General features: G+C 41.0%; 1 protein-coding gene across 2 annotated transcripts in view; it reads left to right on the forward strand.

Moving 5' to 3' along the window:
- The window catches only part of LOC121519926 (PEX5-related protein-like), a 46,954-nt gene extending 33,571 nt beyond the window's left edge, over positions 1 to 13,383 (forward strand). For both annotated transcript variants that reach the window (XM_041803041.1, XM_041803042.1), the window contains 8 exons: positions 598 to 696; positions 3,787 to 3,906; positions 6,222 to 6,365; positions 6,472 to 6,542; positions 6,832 to 7,044; positions 9,638 to 9,803; positions 10,364 to 10,521; positions 10,690 to 13,383. In XM_041803041.1, the coding sequence (XP_041658975.1) occupies positions 598 to 696; positions 3,787 to 3,906; positions 6,222 to 6,365; positions 6,472 to 6,542; positions 6,832 to 7,044; positions 9,638 to 9,803; positions 10,364 to 10,521; positions 10,690 to 10,888 (1,170 nt within the window). In that variant the 3' untranslated portion in view covers positions 10,889 to 13,383. The remainder of the gene's footprint in view (positions 1 to 597; positions 697 to 3,786; positions 3,907 to 6,221; positions 6,366 to 6,471; positions 6,543 to 6,831; positions 7,045 to 9,637; positions 9,804 to 10,363; positions 10,522 to 10,689) is intronic.
- Positions 13,384 to 16,185: the final 2,802 nt, after the last annotated feature.

Consider the following 16,185-nt stretch of genomic DNA (forward strand, 5'->3'; position numbering starts at 1 on the left):
GAGACTAAAGCTCCACCTCCTCCACCCCAGCCTCCTCCTTTAGAGACTAAGCTTCACCTCCTCCACCCCAGCCTCCTCCTTTATAGACTAAAGCTTCACCTCCTCCACCCTAGCCTCCTCTGTTAGAGACTAAAGCTCCACCTCCTCCACCCCAGCCTCCTCCTTTAGAGACTAAAGCTCCACCTCCTCCACCCCAGCCTCCTCCTTTATAGACTAAAGCTTTACTGAGTGTTGATTAAATTGAATAAACGACTTATCTTTAATGTTAGCATCAGGCTGAAACATAAAAACTGAAGAAGTGAAGGGGGTCTGAGTAAAATATTCAACATTGAGCATCCCTACTGTTATCCACTGAAATATTAGGACTGTTTAATAATAAAACATGTTAAATCTGACATCATCATCTATCAGAGACACTAACAAACCCTGGTGTGAAGTTCAGGGAGTGTGGGATAAAGCAGTGTCTCCTCTGAGCTCCTCTCAGCTGTTCTAACGTCTCTTTAAATAAAACTTTGACTTTGTCCTTTAGTTCAGACTCTGAGTTTGTCTTCAGCGCCTCTCTGACAGCTGCTGGCTGACCTTCCTCTGTGTTCTCAGGACTGCGGGGCATCCCGACAGCGCAGACGGACTCGCTCCCTGCTGGCCAGAAAGGAGTCTCTAGAGGATGAGTTTGTCAGAGCCAAGGCTGCTGTAGAGGTACTTGTAAAGGTCCTGTCCTATAGGAGGAAGGTTTAGATGGGGTCAGAGGTCAACATTAGGCTCTGCTTATAAAGTTAATACCACGATAGGTTCATGAACAGACATTAGACCCTCCTGAAACACAGAGGAGCTGAAACAGGACACTACAGTCCATGAAACCTTCCCCATCCTTTAAGCCGTGGTTATTTCAGGTTCTTGACTTTGCCGAGGCGATAAAACAGCAGAATGTCTGCGTCCTGGAAATGTGCTCTCGGTGCAGTTTGAGGTTTAATGTTTCATAAATCAGCTGATGCTCAGAAACAGACCCCAGCAGGACCAGGCTGAGCTGACATCCTCCCTCTACATCATGTCATGAGACTCTCCTCAGAGAGCTCCCGCATTCTGCACTCGCTCAGACTGATGACACTGCAGCTTCACGGGGACCGAGCGGCAGAGTCCGGGTCCGTTCTCTTTGAATCCCTTCTTTTTTGAAACGCTGTAGCATGTTATTGTCATGACTGATAGTTTTAAAATAATAAATAATACAGTCATGGACGAAAGTATTGGCACCCCTGGAATTTTTCCAGAAAATACACCATTTCTCCCAGAATTTGTTGTAATTACAAATGTTTTTGGTATACACATGTTTATTTCCTTTATGTGCATTGGAACAACACACAAGAAAAAAGAAGAAAAAGACAAAATTGACAAAATTTATACATAACTCCAAAAATGGGCCGGACAAAATGATTGTCCCCCTTTTAAAACTGTGGGTAAATCATTTCATTTCCAGCATGTGATGCTCATTTAAACTCACCTGTGGCAGTAACAGGTGCTGCAATCTAGAAATCACACCTGAAGCCAGTTAGAATGTCTAAAAGTTGACTCAGCCTTTGTGTTGTGTGTCTGTGTGTGTCACACCAAGCATGGAGGAGAGAAAGAAGAGCCAAGAACTGTCTGAGGACTTAAGAAGCAAAACTGTGGAAAAATATGAACAATCTCAAGGTTAAAGACCATCTCCAGAGATCCTGAAGTCCCTTTGTCCACTGTGTGTAATATAATCAAGAAGTTTATAACCATGGAGCTGTGGCTAATCTCCCTGGACGTGGACAGAAGAGAAATACTGACAAAAGAATGCAACGCAGGATAGTTGGAATGGTGGATAAACATCCTCAGTCAACTTCCACACAGATTCAGGCTGTCCTGCAGACTCAGGGTGCAAAAGTGTCAGCTGGGACCATACGTGGTCATCTGAATGAGATGAAGCACCATGGCAGGAGACCCAGGAGAACCCCACTGCTGACAAAGAGACACAAAAAAGCCAGACTGGAGTTTGCAAAAATGTACCTGAGTAAGCCTCAATCCTTCTGGGAGAACATTTAGTGGACAGATGAGACTAAGGTAGAGATTTTTGGAAAAGCACGTCATTCTACTGTTTACAGAAAACAGAATGAGGCCTACAAAGAAAAGAACACAGTACCTACAGTCAAACATGGTGGGGCTTCAAGGATGTTTTGGGGTTATTTTGCTGCCTCTGGCACAGGGTGCCTTGACTGTGTGCAAGGAATCATGAAATCTGGAGACTATTAAAAGATTTTGGGCCGCAATGTAGGGCCTAGTGTCAGAAAGCTGGGTCTGGGTCAGAGGTCATGGATGTTCCACCTGGACAATGACCCCCAAACATACCTCAAAAAGCACCAAGAAATGGTTGGAGACAAAGCTGGAGAGTTCGGAAGTGGCCAGCAATGAGTCCAGATCTAAATCCCATTGAACACCTATGGAGAGATCTCAGAACTGCTGTTGAAGAAGCACCCTTCAAATCTGAGAGACCTGGAGCAGTTTGGAGAAGAAGAGTGGTCCAAAATTCCAGCTGAGAGGTGTAAGAAGCTTGTTGATGGTTATAGGAAGTGATTGGTTTAGTTATTAATTCCCAAAGGGTGTGCAACCAAATATTAAGTTGAGGGTGCCAACAATTTTGTCTGGCCCATTTTTGAGTTTTGTGTAAAATTTTGTCAATTTCGTATTTTTTCTTCTGTTTTTTTTTTTTTTGTGTGTTTAAATGCACATAAAGGAAAAAACATGAGTATACCAAAAACATTTGTAATTGCAACAATTTCTGTGAGAAATGGTGTATTTTCTGGAAAAACTCCAGGGGTGCCAATACTTTCTTCCATGACTGTAGATGATTATAGACGGTGGTTTCCAACAGCTCAGTGATTAAATGTCAGATTTGCTCAGTGACATTTTAATCGGATGTTCTCGTGTCGATGAGTTTGTTTCCTTCAGGCTCAGTGAACCAATCACAACGCTCCCCTACAGATCTACCTGTCAGTGATTAGAGCCTGATTAATCAGCTGATCCAGTATTATCCATAAACGGCCGTCACATCTGCCAGAGTAACTCTGAATTTAAGTTTGACATCAAACTAACAAAGTTGGTGCAAATGTTGTGTGTGCAGTGTTAACAGGAGACGGCAGAGACAGGCTTTTAATGAAGAGCCAGATTTCAGAGCACACTAAGGAGGGAGGATTATTTTACTGTTTATATGAAGTAAGAGAAAGGCGGCTTCATCCTGTCATCATGGACCTTTTTACAGACTTACTGATCACTAATGTATTCCAGATGAGTGGATGTTTATCTGTGATAGTTTTCTATGATGGACTCTAATGTTTTCTGAGTAACATCCTACCAGGACTCCTCTGTCTCTGTTTCTAATCATTTTAATGACTGGTAGTCATCTTGGTTTTATGTGTTTTGGGTTACTGTTTCAATTTTAATTATTCTAATGTTCAGTTTTCCAATAAAATAAAAACACTTAAACTTGACTAGTGTGTATTTTTACAGCCATGGAGAATAACCCCTCAGAACTCCCAAACTTTTCCTCCTCTTTTTACTACGACTCCCATGGTGCATTTCACCAGCTAACAGCCAATCAAAGAGCTGCTCATTCTGAAGATGAATTTCACACTTTGAGAAAATAGCAGTTAAAGTGAGCCCTATCTGGACAGGAGGCCAGCTGCATCATGGGAAATATTGGAAATGCATTCTTAGAAACTACAGTCCTGACCAGGACCGTTCTGATGATCTGTCTTGTGTTCGTGTTTCCAGTCGGATACGGAGTTCTGGGATAAGATGCAGGCAGAGTGGGAGGAGCTTGCTCGGAGGAACTGGTTGGATGAGTCAGATGGTCAGCGGCCAGCCCCGCCCTCCGTCTCACCTGTGGAGAAGGTGAGGTCATACCTTCATCCTCCTCTGTTTACAGTCCATCACCATAGAGACATCAGCTCCTGCTCAGACCAGTTTACCCAGAATGCTCTGCACTAAGGCTCATCTCTACAAATCACAGCTGTAGTTAGGGGAGGGAACAGATCAAAGATAAAAAAAATTACATTAACCTCCTGAGAACCGAGCCTTTGTTTGGAGAGCATTTTTATTTTCTCCCACTTAGATAAATACGGTCAGATAAGTTAAAATATCAGTCTTGTTGTAGAACAGGAATTTCTTGGAAATTTTCCTTTCCAAACCCCCAAAAAATTCCATAAATAAAAAAAGTCTTTGAAAATTCTTAAACATATTTTTAAAGTACCCAAATATTTCTGTAAATAGTACTCAGTTCGTTCAGTGAAAATTCCCCATGAAGCCAGAAAATTCCAATAAAAAATACCCCAAACCCCCTAAAGTTTTCTAAGACAAATGCTGAAAAATTCAAAGGACAATCCTGAAGCCCAAATTCCCAATCCAACTTCCCAAAAATTTGGAAATAATTTCCCCATATTCCCATGAAAATGCATTAAAAAATTAAAATTAATTAAAAGCATGAAACTTTATGTTCTTAATTTCAATAAAAAATACATTAACTTCCAAGTAAATTCCCTAAAATATCCAAACAGCAAATTATTCCAGCATTAAGGCAATAACCTTAAACTTGAACCGACATTTTGAACAATTATTACATCAGTTCTATTGCCAAAAATGACTGGGTTAATGTAGGAAAACCAAAATGGGATGTCCTCATATGTGGATGCTGGGTCCGAGGAGGTTGAAATTAATTTAAATTTGAATTAAAATAAAATTCCATTATGTGTTAGCATCATGCTAACAAATGCAGATGAACAATGCAGTCCTACTCTTTGAATCCTTGTAAATGTTAGTTTTCTTTGAAGGACACATCCCTATCTGCTGATGTATTCAGCCAACATACTGACTGTGAATATGAACAGTTTCATGCTGATACGACTGCTTCCTTTATGAATTATTATCAGCTGATACCATACAATATCAAGAAGTTTGATGTTTGATATTTATCGCTGTACAGTAGAACAGTTTTAGGAACTCTGTAACGGGTCCAGGGACAGGTTTTGTGAAACCCCTTCCATAGACCAGTGGCTCTCGGCTGGTCTAGCATCAGGACCCACCACCGTAACGACAGATCACAACCAAAACTTCTAAAAAATGTAAAATCATGATCAGATATTTCTATGAAAACAGGAGCAGTTTGGACTGAGATGGGTGGAAATGGGTCCTTCAATATAAAACAATTTTTACTGATCATTTTTCCAGGTTCACGTCCACTGAAACTGGCTCTGTGACCCACTTTTATGCCCCAACCCACCAGTTGAGAACCACGGCTTTGGACCACCTTAATCCATGTTTATGTTGCTGAAAATTCCCTTCTAGATCTTTCTTTGAAGCCTGAACATGAACTCAGATTTCCTCCTGTTCTTCATGAAGGAGTCGCTGCTCTCTGAGTGAGGAAGTTAGTCATAATCTGAGATTATTCCTGAGATGTTTGGGAGTATTAATCTGTAGATTAATCCAGAGACTGGCTCTGAAGTGATCAGCAGTAATCCTGCAGTAATCCCTTCTCCTCTCGCCCTCCACGCTGTTCAGGTGTTACATCACCAACATGTTATCAAACACCTGTAGGCGGGCCCACAGGTGAGGTAGGACTCACCTAGACCTGCTCCATCAGAGCCACAGTCACAATCAGGATTGAATGTATAAGGCTCTTTTAATGTCTAGTTCCTCACGGAGAACGTTAGCTGTGTCCGGTATACCATTTCAGCTAGTCCAGACCCTACACCAGGGCCAGTTCAGCTAGTCCGGACCCTAAACCAGGACCAGTACACCTTAGCAGACTCTACTAGAGGCCAGTACTTCTGTCAGCATAGCTCCTGGGTTCACAGGGACACGCTGACCTCTCCACCACAATAGGGTGATCCATGACTGGATCCATGACAGTAGCAAACATCCCGACCTCAGCTGCGTTTTCCCGCTCTTCCTGGAGGATCCTGGGGGGTTCCCATGCCTGATGGGAAATATAATCCCTCCAGAGTCCTGGGTCTACCCTGAGATCTCCTCCCTGCCTTAAATGATGAGGTTTTATTTACTGTGAATATAAAACCAAAGAGGCCCGAGGATGGATCCTTGTGGACCTCCAAACGTACTGATCCTGGTTAGACAGAGATCATCTTTCAGGATCAATGAGGGATTTATTGATCGATCGACAGAGACTGAATGTAACCCAGGTTTTTGTCATCCAGGGTTACTACTTCAACACCAACAACCCGTACAGAGACTGGCCCAACGCCTTTACCGAGGGCCAGGAGAAAGCCCGGGAGGGAGACCTGAACGCCGCCGTGCTGCTGCTGGAGGCCGCCATCCTTCAGGACCCTCAGGACTCAGAGGTGACCTGGACCTGTGCACGAGTTCACCTGTCTTTAAGTGAAAACCATCAGCGCTCTGAGGATTTGAGGGGTTTTGAAGGTTTTGATGTCTTCTTTGTGATTTCAGGCCTGGCAGGTTTTAGGAATGACTCAGGCCGAGAACGAGAACGAGCAGGCCGCCATCGTGTCGCTGCAGAGGTCAGACTCCCTGTTTGCTCTTATTCTGATCTCTCTGAACCAAACCGAGTCTGCTCTGTGGTTTGGAGAGGATCTCTGAGAGCCAGAATGAAACTCTAGAACATTTTATGTTTTTTTGCACTGGACCCTCAGGGCCACCGTACATAGATAATTAAAATATGATGAATATTTCTGATATAAATAAGCTCCATGATTTAGAAACATAGCCTTTCAGGACTGTCCATACAGAGACGTTTACCCGCGTTAGCCGCTACTAGCTAGTAGAAGCTAACCTGTCTCACCTCTGCAGGTGTCTGGAGCTCCGCCCCAACAACCTTCCGGCTCTCATGGCGCTCGCCGTCAGCTTCACCAACGTCGGCATGCAGCGGGAGGCGTGTGACGCTCTGCAGCGCTGGATCTGCCACAATCCCCGCTACAAACACCTGGTCCACCACCGCAGGAGTCCGCTACAGGGTTCCCCGGCCACGCCACGCAGAGGCCCCCAAACCTCCACACCTGCCAGGTATGCAAGACTGGAGTGGCCAATGAAATATCTCTCCAGTGTTCAGTGTTGTTTTAAAGGCTCATCAGCTAGCAGCTGGTCAATGATGCTAAAAACAACGACATGCTAACGCCAGAACGACGTCCATCGTTTTACAACTCGTCTGGTTGTGACAAATGGAAACTACTGGGAAATCATTTTTTTCAGATGAACATGACGGCATTCCCAGTTCAGACATCTGAGGTAAATGGAGCGCAGCATAAGTCCCAGCTGCTGTGCTGAGGATGATGGGTAATATTTATTTCAGATTAAAGGAGCAGTTCAGCGTTTATAACTCCCTCCTGCTTCTCTCTGCGTGTTTGTGTTTGTGTATTTTTGTTTATATTTGTTTATTTATTTATTTATGTTTGTGTATATATATTTGTCCAGGACACTCTTGTAAATGAGATTTTTGATCTCAATGAGGTTTTCCTGGTTAAATAAAATTAAATAAATAAATAAAAATTTGTATATATATTTATGTAAGTGTATTTTTTATACAGTTGAAACCAGAAGTTTACATACACTATATAAAAAGGCACATAAACTTTTTTTTTTCTTACCGTCTAACATTGAATCAGATTAAACTTTTCCTGTTTTTGGTCAATTAGGATTACCAAAATTATTTCTATTTGCTAAATGCCAGAATAATGAGAGAGATCATTTTTTAGACATTTTTTAATTACTTTCTTCAAAGTCAGAAGTTTACATACACTAAGATTACTATGCCTTTAAACAATGTGGGAAAGCCCAGATGATGATGTCATGTCTTTGGAAGCCTCTGATAGGTTTATTGACAACATTTGAGTTAATTAGAGGCACACCTGTGGATGTATTTTAAGGCACACCTGAAACACACTGCTTCTTTGTGTAACATCATGGGAAAATCAAAAGAAATCAGCCAAGATATCAGGAAGAGAACTGTGGACTTGCACAAGTCTGGTTCATCCTTGGGTGCAATTTCCAGATGCCTGAAGGTGCCACGTTCATCTGTTCAAACAATTATACACAAGTATAAACACCATGGGAATGTCCAGCCATCATACCGCTCAGGAAGGAGACGGGTTCTGTGTCCCAGAGATGAACGTGCTTTGGTCCCAAAAGTGCATCTCAACCCAAGAACAAAAGCAAAAGACCTTGTGAAGGTGCTGGCTGAAGCTGGTAAGAGTGTGTCATTATCAACAGTCAAACGAGTCCTGTACCCACATGGGCTGAAAGGCCACTCTCCCAGGAAGAAGCCATTACTCCAAAAGAAACATAAAAAAGCCAGATTACAGTTTGCAAATGCACACAGGGACAAAGACCTTCATTTTTGGAGACATGTTCTGTGGTCTGACCAAACTAAAATTGAACTTTTTGGCCATAATGACCATCGTTACATTTGGAGAAAAAAGGGGGAAGCTTGCAAGCCTGAGAACACCATCCCAACTGTGAAACATGGGGGTGGCAGCATCATGTTGTGGGGTTGTTTTGCTGCAGGAGGGACTGGTGCACTTCACAAAATAGATGGCATCATTAGGAAAGAACATTATGTGGAAATACTGAAGCAACATCTCAAGACATCAGCCAGGAAGTTAAAGCTTGGGCGCAAATGGGTTTTCCAAATGGACAATGACCCTAAGCACACTGCCAAACTGGTTACAAAGTGGCTTAAGGATAACAAAGTCAATGTTTTGGAGTGGCCATCACAAAGCCCTGATCTCAATCCCATTGAAAATTTATGGGCAGAGCTGAAAAGGCATGTGCGAGCAAGGCGGCCTACAAACTTGGCTCAGTTACACCAGTTCTGCCAGGAGGAATGGGCCAAAATTCCTGCAAACTATTGTGAGAAGCTTGTGGAAGCATATCCCAAGTCATACAGTTAAAAGGCAATGCTACCAAATACTAATGACATGTATGTAAACTTCTGACTCTCAAGAAAATAATAAAAAATTGTTTAAAAAATGATCTCTGTCATTATTCTGGCATTTAGCAAATAGAAATAATTTTGGTAATCCTAATTGACCAAAAACAGGAAAAGTTTAATCTGGTTTAATGTCAGACAGTGAGAAAAAAAAGTTTATGTGCCTTTTTATATAGTGTATGTAAACGTCTGGTTTCAACTGTAATTGTGTTTATTGCTTTACATATATTTGTGTATGTGTATGTATTTATATTTATGTTTGTGTATATTTATTTATATTTTTGTGTATTTTATTTATTTATTTTTGTGTATATTTATTTATGTTTGTGTGTATTTATTTATGTTTATATATATTTATCTGTGTTTGTGTATATTTATTTGTATTTATGTATATTTATTTATGTTTGTCTTTGGGTATATTTATTTATATTTATGTATATTTATTTTTATGTATATTTATGTATATTTGTGTTTAGTCATTTATGTTTGTGTGTATTCATTTATATACAGTATATATATTTGTCTATATTTATATATTTTTATTTTTTATTTATGTTTGGGTATCTTTATTTATATTTGTGTATATTTATATATATTTGTGTTTATTCATATATATATATATATATATATATATATTTGTGTCTGTGTTTATGTGCATTTATATCTGTGCAGGTCGGGTCTACAGGACGTGCTGCAGCTGTTCCAGGAGGCGGCCATGTTGAATCTGGACTGTGTGGATCCAGATGTCCAGACCGGTCTTGGCGTTCTCTTTAATCTTAGCTCAGACTTCAACAAGGCGGTGGAGGCGTTCACAGCGGCGCTCTCCGTCAGACCCCAGGTTAGTTCACACGGGTCATATCTACATGTTTATTTCTTCTTTTTATTTCAAAGGTTTTTTTTTTTTTTTGGTTTGATGAGAAAATGTTTTTAAGACAAAATAGAGAATTCCTGAAATACAAACATTTAACTTGATATTCTTTAACCTCCTGAGACCTGAGCTTTAGTTTGGAACACAGTTTTGATTTCCCAGAATCCACACTAATTCTCTAAAATTTCAAATAAATTATCTACAGCTTCATCCAAAATTCTTTAACATATTTTTAAAGGTTTCCATTAAAGGCATCAACATTTTTCTTAATATTCCCCCTATGTTTCAGTGAAGCTTTGCCATAAAGCCTAAATATTCCACTAAAAATTACCCTGAAATTCCATGTAAATTCCTGGGAAAGTTTTTAATAATGGCCCCAAACTTTGAAGCAGAATTCCCCCAAATTCTTTTCAGATTCTCCAAACACATTCCTCAAAATTACATTTGAAAATCCATAATAATTCTCGAAAATTTCTCAGGACATGCACACCCAAATTCCCTGATGATGTCGTGACTTCCTGTCTATTCAGGATTACTTGCTGTGGAACCGTCTCGGCGCCACGTTGGCGAACGGTGACCGCAGCGAGGAGGCGGTGGAGGCGTACACTCGCGCTCTGGAGCTGCAGCCTGGGTTCATCCGGTCCAGGTACAACCTGGGGATCAGCTGTATCAACCTGGGAGCTCACAGGTAAGTTCACCTGGATGTGGGGGGGTTAGGATGCTGCTGCTATCTGAGGTCTCAGGATGAACACCTCCTGTTCCTCTAGCCCGTGTGAGCAGGACCGGCTCAGAGCAGCGGTGTAGATGTAGAACAGCACATTTAGAGCACTTCCTGATCCTGTTTCTGGTCCCGCAGGGAGGCGGTCAGTAACTTCCTGACAGCTCTGAACCAGCAGAGGCGGAGTCAGCGCTGCAGCCAGCAGCAGATGTCCGCTAACATCTGGGCCGCCCTGAGGATTGCCATCTCCATGATGGACCGACCCGAGCTGTTCCAGGCCGCCAGCGTGGGAGACCTGGACCTGCTGATGAGGGTGTTTGACGTGGGCGACGTGTGACGGACGTGGTGATGGGGTCATCACGTCGCGGAGATGTTTGGTTTAAAACCAAAGAGACACGATGGCGGTGGGAACATCCTACGCAGTTTAACAGCACAACCCTTTAGCTTCCTGTGAGCGGCAATCGGAGACCTGAAGACTCAGCAGGTCCCTAACAAGTCCTTTACAATTCCAGCATACTCTCACTTTAATCTTAAACTGCTGAAGAGTCAGGAACTGAGACACCACCGACTGACCACCAGAGGGCAGCAGAGCTCCTCTTTATTCAGTTTAAATATTTAAGAAGAAGAAAATCTAGAAGCAATAGACCCTCACCAGGGTTTGATCCTGTTTTAGTTCAGAGTTTAACCGTGTTCGTCTCCATCTATCATCAACACAAACATTTTAAACCAAAACTCTAATAACTGAGCTTTTATTCTGACATTTAATCTACTGTGACTTCAACTTCCTGCACGGATGTTTCAAACTAAAAGCTGTCCAGAAACTCTCAGCCATAACTCTTCTTTCCCAGCAGGCTTTTATTGTGAAATATCTGCAGGAAGTTTCAGTAAATACATGAACAAAGATTAAAGAGTTCAAACAATCACTAACACCGAGGTCAGAGGTCATGAGGGTCGGATTAGCCAATCATAGAGATGATCAACACCCTTGAAGAAAGCAGTGATGCTTCTCTTTCTTCTGTCGTGGTCGTCCTTCGATGACATAAAGGAGATGAAGACTAGAAGAAAGGAAGAGAAGGAGGAGAGGAGGAAGAGGAGGAGAAGGATGAAGACGAACAGAGAAGGATGAGAAAGAGTTGAAACAGGACGTATTCTGGATTTCAGGATGTAGTCATGTTTAAAGCGTGACCTCTGACCTCTAAACGTCTCTTGATGTTTAGTTACAACCAGCTCTGAAAACTCTTGATTTTTGTTCTGTCTCGGCTCTTATTTTGAAGGTCTGTGTGGTCACTTCCTGTCTGTCGTTGACTCTCAGGTGAATCCTCAGATTGATGGACAATAACTTAAAGCTGCAGCACTTTCTCTGCTTGATGCACAAACGTATTTATATGCTTCAAACATTTAACCGTTAAATAATCGATGTATTCCTGTCAGACGTGCTCGTTTAGTTTGAAACGTTTGTTTAAGAACCAATCATCTTTCTCCCATCATAATGTCTGCGTTCATTAAAAATCACTAAAATTACCTCGGACATGTCTAAAGCCAGAGACGGCTCTGTTCTATAGTGAAGCATGGATTTTACAGGAAGCTGCTGTTCTGTTGCTGTACCTCATCCATGTTTTATGCTGCTTACTGTGACCATCATCCTCTGACATCACTGAGCACGCTCGCCATGATCATTTTGACCTTTAGGAGTTTGTTTACATGGAGGAGTGGCTCCCATGATCCTCCACTGCCCTCCGTATCACCTGTTCTGATTGACCCTGTGACAGCGGGGTCTGTACTGTTTCTGACGTTTGAAGGAAATCTGACTGTGCTGCTTCTGTTGCTTCAAATTCATCTGAATTCAACCCCACAGTATTAACTTACTAGATAGTATACCAGCATGTTTAGAAGCATGTTCATGACAACAGGAGGGAGAAAAGCTGTTAAAGAGGTGCCGCTAGCCTCTTAGCTCGTGGCTAATGTGTCCTCATTCAGTCTTATCAGCATGTAGAGATACCAGACCACATCACTTACCTGAACGACCAATCAGAACGGGCCTCTGTGGTCGCAGATGTGGAGAGAAGCCACTGCAATAAACACTGTAGAGATTTTATGTCTTCAAAGAAGATGCTAACACCAGTGGAGGCATGAGTAAACCTTCTGTTTATGTTTCTTTGTCTTGATAAATCAGCATTTCTCCACAGAGCAAGGAGAAATCTGACCTCCTGCGATGTGATTGGTTGATCTTTGGACCAATGAGTGTGAGTCTTCCCTCTGTTGCTCCTGAAAGTTGTGATCAGACCAAAAGTGATCCAAACGAGGGTGTAAAGATGTAAAGAGGTCAGAGGTCATGTTTGAGGGCGTTTTCATGTTAGACACTGTCGTCTCCGTCTGAGTCAGTGGGCGGAGTTAGTTTAAAGGTTAATACCCTTTGATGACATCATTGTTCTGATTCAAAGGATGACATCACCAAAGGCAGAGGACAGGATGTTGGTGAAGCCGGGGATGTCGGGGCCTTTTTCCTCCATTTTTTCCCAGTAGTCAGTAGCAAGCTGCTCGCCAGTTGTCAACAGAGACGGTCAATAAGAGGGAAAGACTGTCGGTGTGGAGATCAGCGGCACTTTTTCATCAGCTCTGGTTCTGGAAGTAAAATCCTCCATAGAGATTTCTGAAAATCCTTCTTACAGGGCCTTAAGGCAGGGGGGTCAAACTCAAGGCCTGGGGGCCAAATCTGGCCTGTGGAACAGCTAAATCTGGCCCCCAAAGATGATCTGATATTTCTGTTCTAACTGTCCCATCAGTCTGAGGTCTGCATATTTCCTCTGAACTTATCCTGATGATTTAAGATTTCCTTGTTAAGTAATAAAATCTGAAAAAGTAAGGAGTAAAAATATTTAGATAAGAAGTCAGGAATGTGAGAAAGGAAATCAATTTATGTTTTAATTTCACATTTTCAATTAAGCATCTTGCAATTAGGACTCAAACTTAGGATTTTGACTTTTAATTTCATACTTTTAGCATTTCAACTCATAATTTTGACTTTTCAAATAATAGTTTCTGCTTTAAGATTCATAATTCTAATTTTTAAGTCATATTTTGGCCTTTTTAACCAGTTATTATGTTTTTTTATCTCATATTTTCAACTCCAAACTTTGACCTCATAATCCCACAGTTTGACCTTTTAGGCTCACTTAAGATTTTGAATCATATTTTGAGTGTTAATTTCACAATTACAAATTTTATTCATATTTTGACCTTTTAAACTCATTATTTTGATTTTCTTTCTAACATATTTGCCTTTTAAAAAAACATTATTTTTGTATTTCAATTTCATGTTTTGACTTTTTTGAACTAATTTTTTTATCCTTCTCACATTATGAACATTTAAACTGATCTTTTTAACTTTTTAATTGTCAAAATCATTTGTCATCTGTGCTAAGTCTTTTTTCATCTTCTATTACAGGTGAAATGAGGTTGACAGTTTCTGGTTAAAAAGGTGACCCTGTTAGGCCCTCAGGTTAGTCCTGAATCCAGAATCCGGCCCCTGCTGTGACTGAGTTTGACACCCCTGCTTTAAGGCATAAACCTTGCTAACCAGCTGCCTGAGGACTCAGGACTGTGAAACATTCAATTCAGAAGAACTATGGTGTTCACAAAGGGACAAAAAGGCAAAGGTACAATTTTTCTGTGAAGCTGGAGGAACTACATATCCCACAATCCATTGTGATTCATGTTCAGGACCGTTTTTCAAGCTTTAAATCAGGGGTCATCGGCTACATTTGTACCAGGGCCAGCCTTTTGGGGCCGAACTTTCAAATAAACTGGAATAAAAAATTATTCTGGTCTAATTAACATATTTAAAACATATATTTAAATTTTCTTTTAAATGTCTGCCATTTTTAGGCTCTGAAAGTGAGATCAATTGTTATACCGTAGCCAGCCACAAGGGGGCGATTGAGATATTTAGCTGAATATTTGTGGGGCTGAGGTCAGTGCTAATGTCAACCTCGCTGTAGAGCAGAATGTTGGTGAAGCTGGGGATGTTGGGGTCTTTTTCCCTCCATTTTTGCCAAATAGTCGGCCACAGTTGACAACTCCTGGTCAGTTCCTTTGTCAGCACAGGACAGTCAACATGAGGGGTTTACGAACGCCCCGGACTCTTAGACCCTGGACTTTGGGGTCAAGTGTGCTCAGGTTCCTGATGTGAAACCAAGGTTTGAGGTCTCCTCTTGGTCCTGACTCTCCATCACAAACAAACCAAACTCCATTAACCAAACACACTGTCATTTTAAAGTCTTTCTTTTCCTGTTAGAGCTAACAAATCCTGATCCTGGCTTTAAACCTGAGCATCCTATCAGCCCTTCACTAAAGTCTGAGAAATAATCAGAGGGTCAACTTTTGGTCTGACCACAGCTCCTCAGATCCTGTCTTCATCGTCTGTACAGATCAAACTCACATGTAAACTGATGTTTTAGACATTAAACAGAGCGTACAGAAACCTGAAAACTCTCCTCTTCATTGGTTCTTCATTGATGTGATCAGAGCAGAGGTAAAATGATTATTAATAAATGTCTGTAAATGTGGAGCACAGAGTTTGGGAGAAAGCCGTAGGGTTTTATCTAGTGATCTTTTTCTTTTCTTCATTGAATATTTTTGGACATGATGCTTTTATTTTGAAAGGACAGCTAAAGGGAGACAGGAAATAAGGGGAAAGAAAGTGGGGGAAGCAATGTCAGGACCGAGATCTGATCCTAAAACTGGTCTTCCAGCACTGCAGCCTTTGGATATGGACGCCTACTCTGCCAACAGATCCAACAAAGGGAAATGATTATCAGTGTAGAAATGGACTAGTAAACTTTGGAAGAGATTATCAGTGTAGAAATAGACCAGTAAACTTTGGAACAGATTATCAATGTAGAAATAGACCAGTAAACTTTGGAACAGATTATCAATGTAGAAATAGACCAGTAAACTTTGGAACAGATTATCAATGTAGAAATAGACTAGTAAACTTTGGAACAGATTATCAATGTAGAAATAGACTAGTAAACTTTGGAACAGATTATCAGTGTAGAAATGGACTAGTAAACTTTGGAACAGATTATCAGTGTAGAAATGGACTAGTAAACTTTGGAACAGATTATCAGTGTAGAAATAGACTAGTAAACTTTGGAACAGATTATCAGTGTAGAAATGGACTAGTAAACATTGGAACAGATTATCAGTGTAGAAATGGACTAGTAAACATTGGAACAGATTATCAGTGTAGAAATAGACTATTAAACTTTGGAACAGATTATCAGTGTAGAAATAGACCAGTAAACTTTGGAACAGATTATCAATGTAGAAATAGACCAGTAAACTTTGGAACAGATTATCAATGTAGAAATAGACCAGTAAACTTTGGAACAGATTATCAATGTAGAAATAGACCAGTAAACTTTGGAACAGATTATCAATGTAGAAATAGACTAGTAAACTTTGGAACAGATTATCAGTGTAGAAATGGACTAGTAAACTTTGGAACAGATTATCAGTGTAGAAATGGACTAGTAAACTTTGGAACAGATTATCAGTGTAGAAATAGACTAGTAAACTTTGGAACAGATTATCAGTGTAGAAATGGACTAGTAAATTTTGGAACAGATTATC

Source organism: Cheilinus undulatus, linkage group 13 (genome assembly GCF_018320785.1).
Source record: "Cheilinus undulatus linkage group 13, ASM1832078v1, whole genome shotgun sequence".
NCBI classification, from domain to species: domain Eukaryota; kingdom Metazoa; phylum Chordata; class Actinopteri; order Labriformes; family Labridae; genus Cheilinus; species Cheilinus undulatus.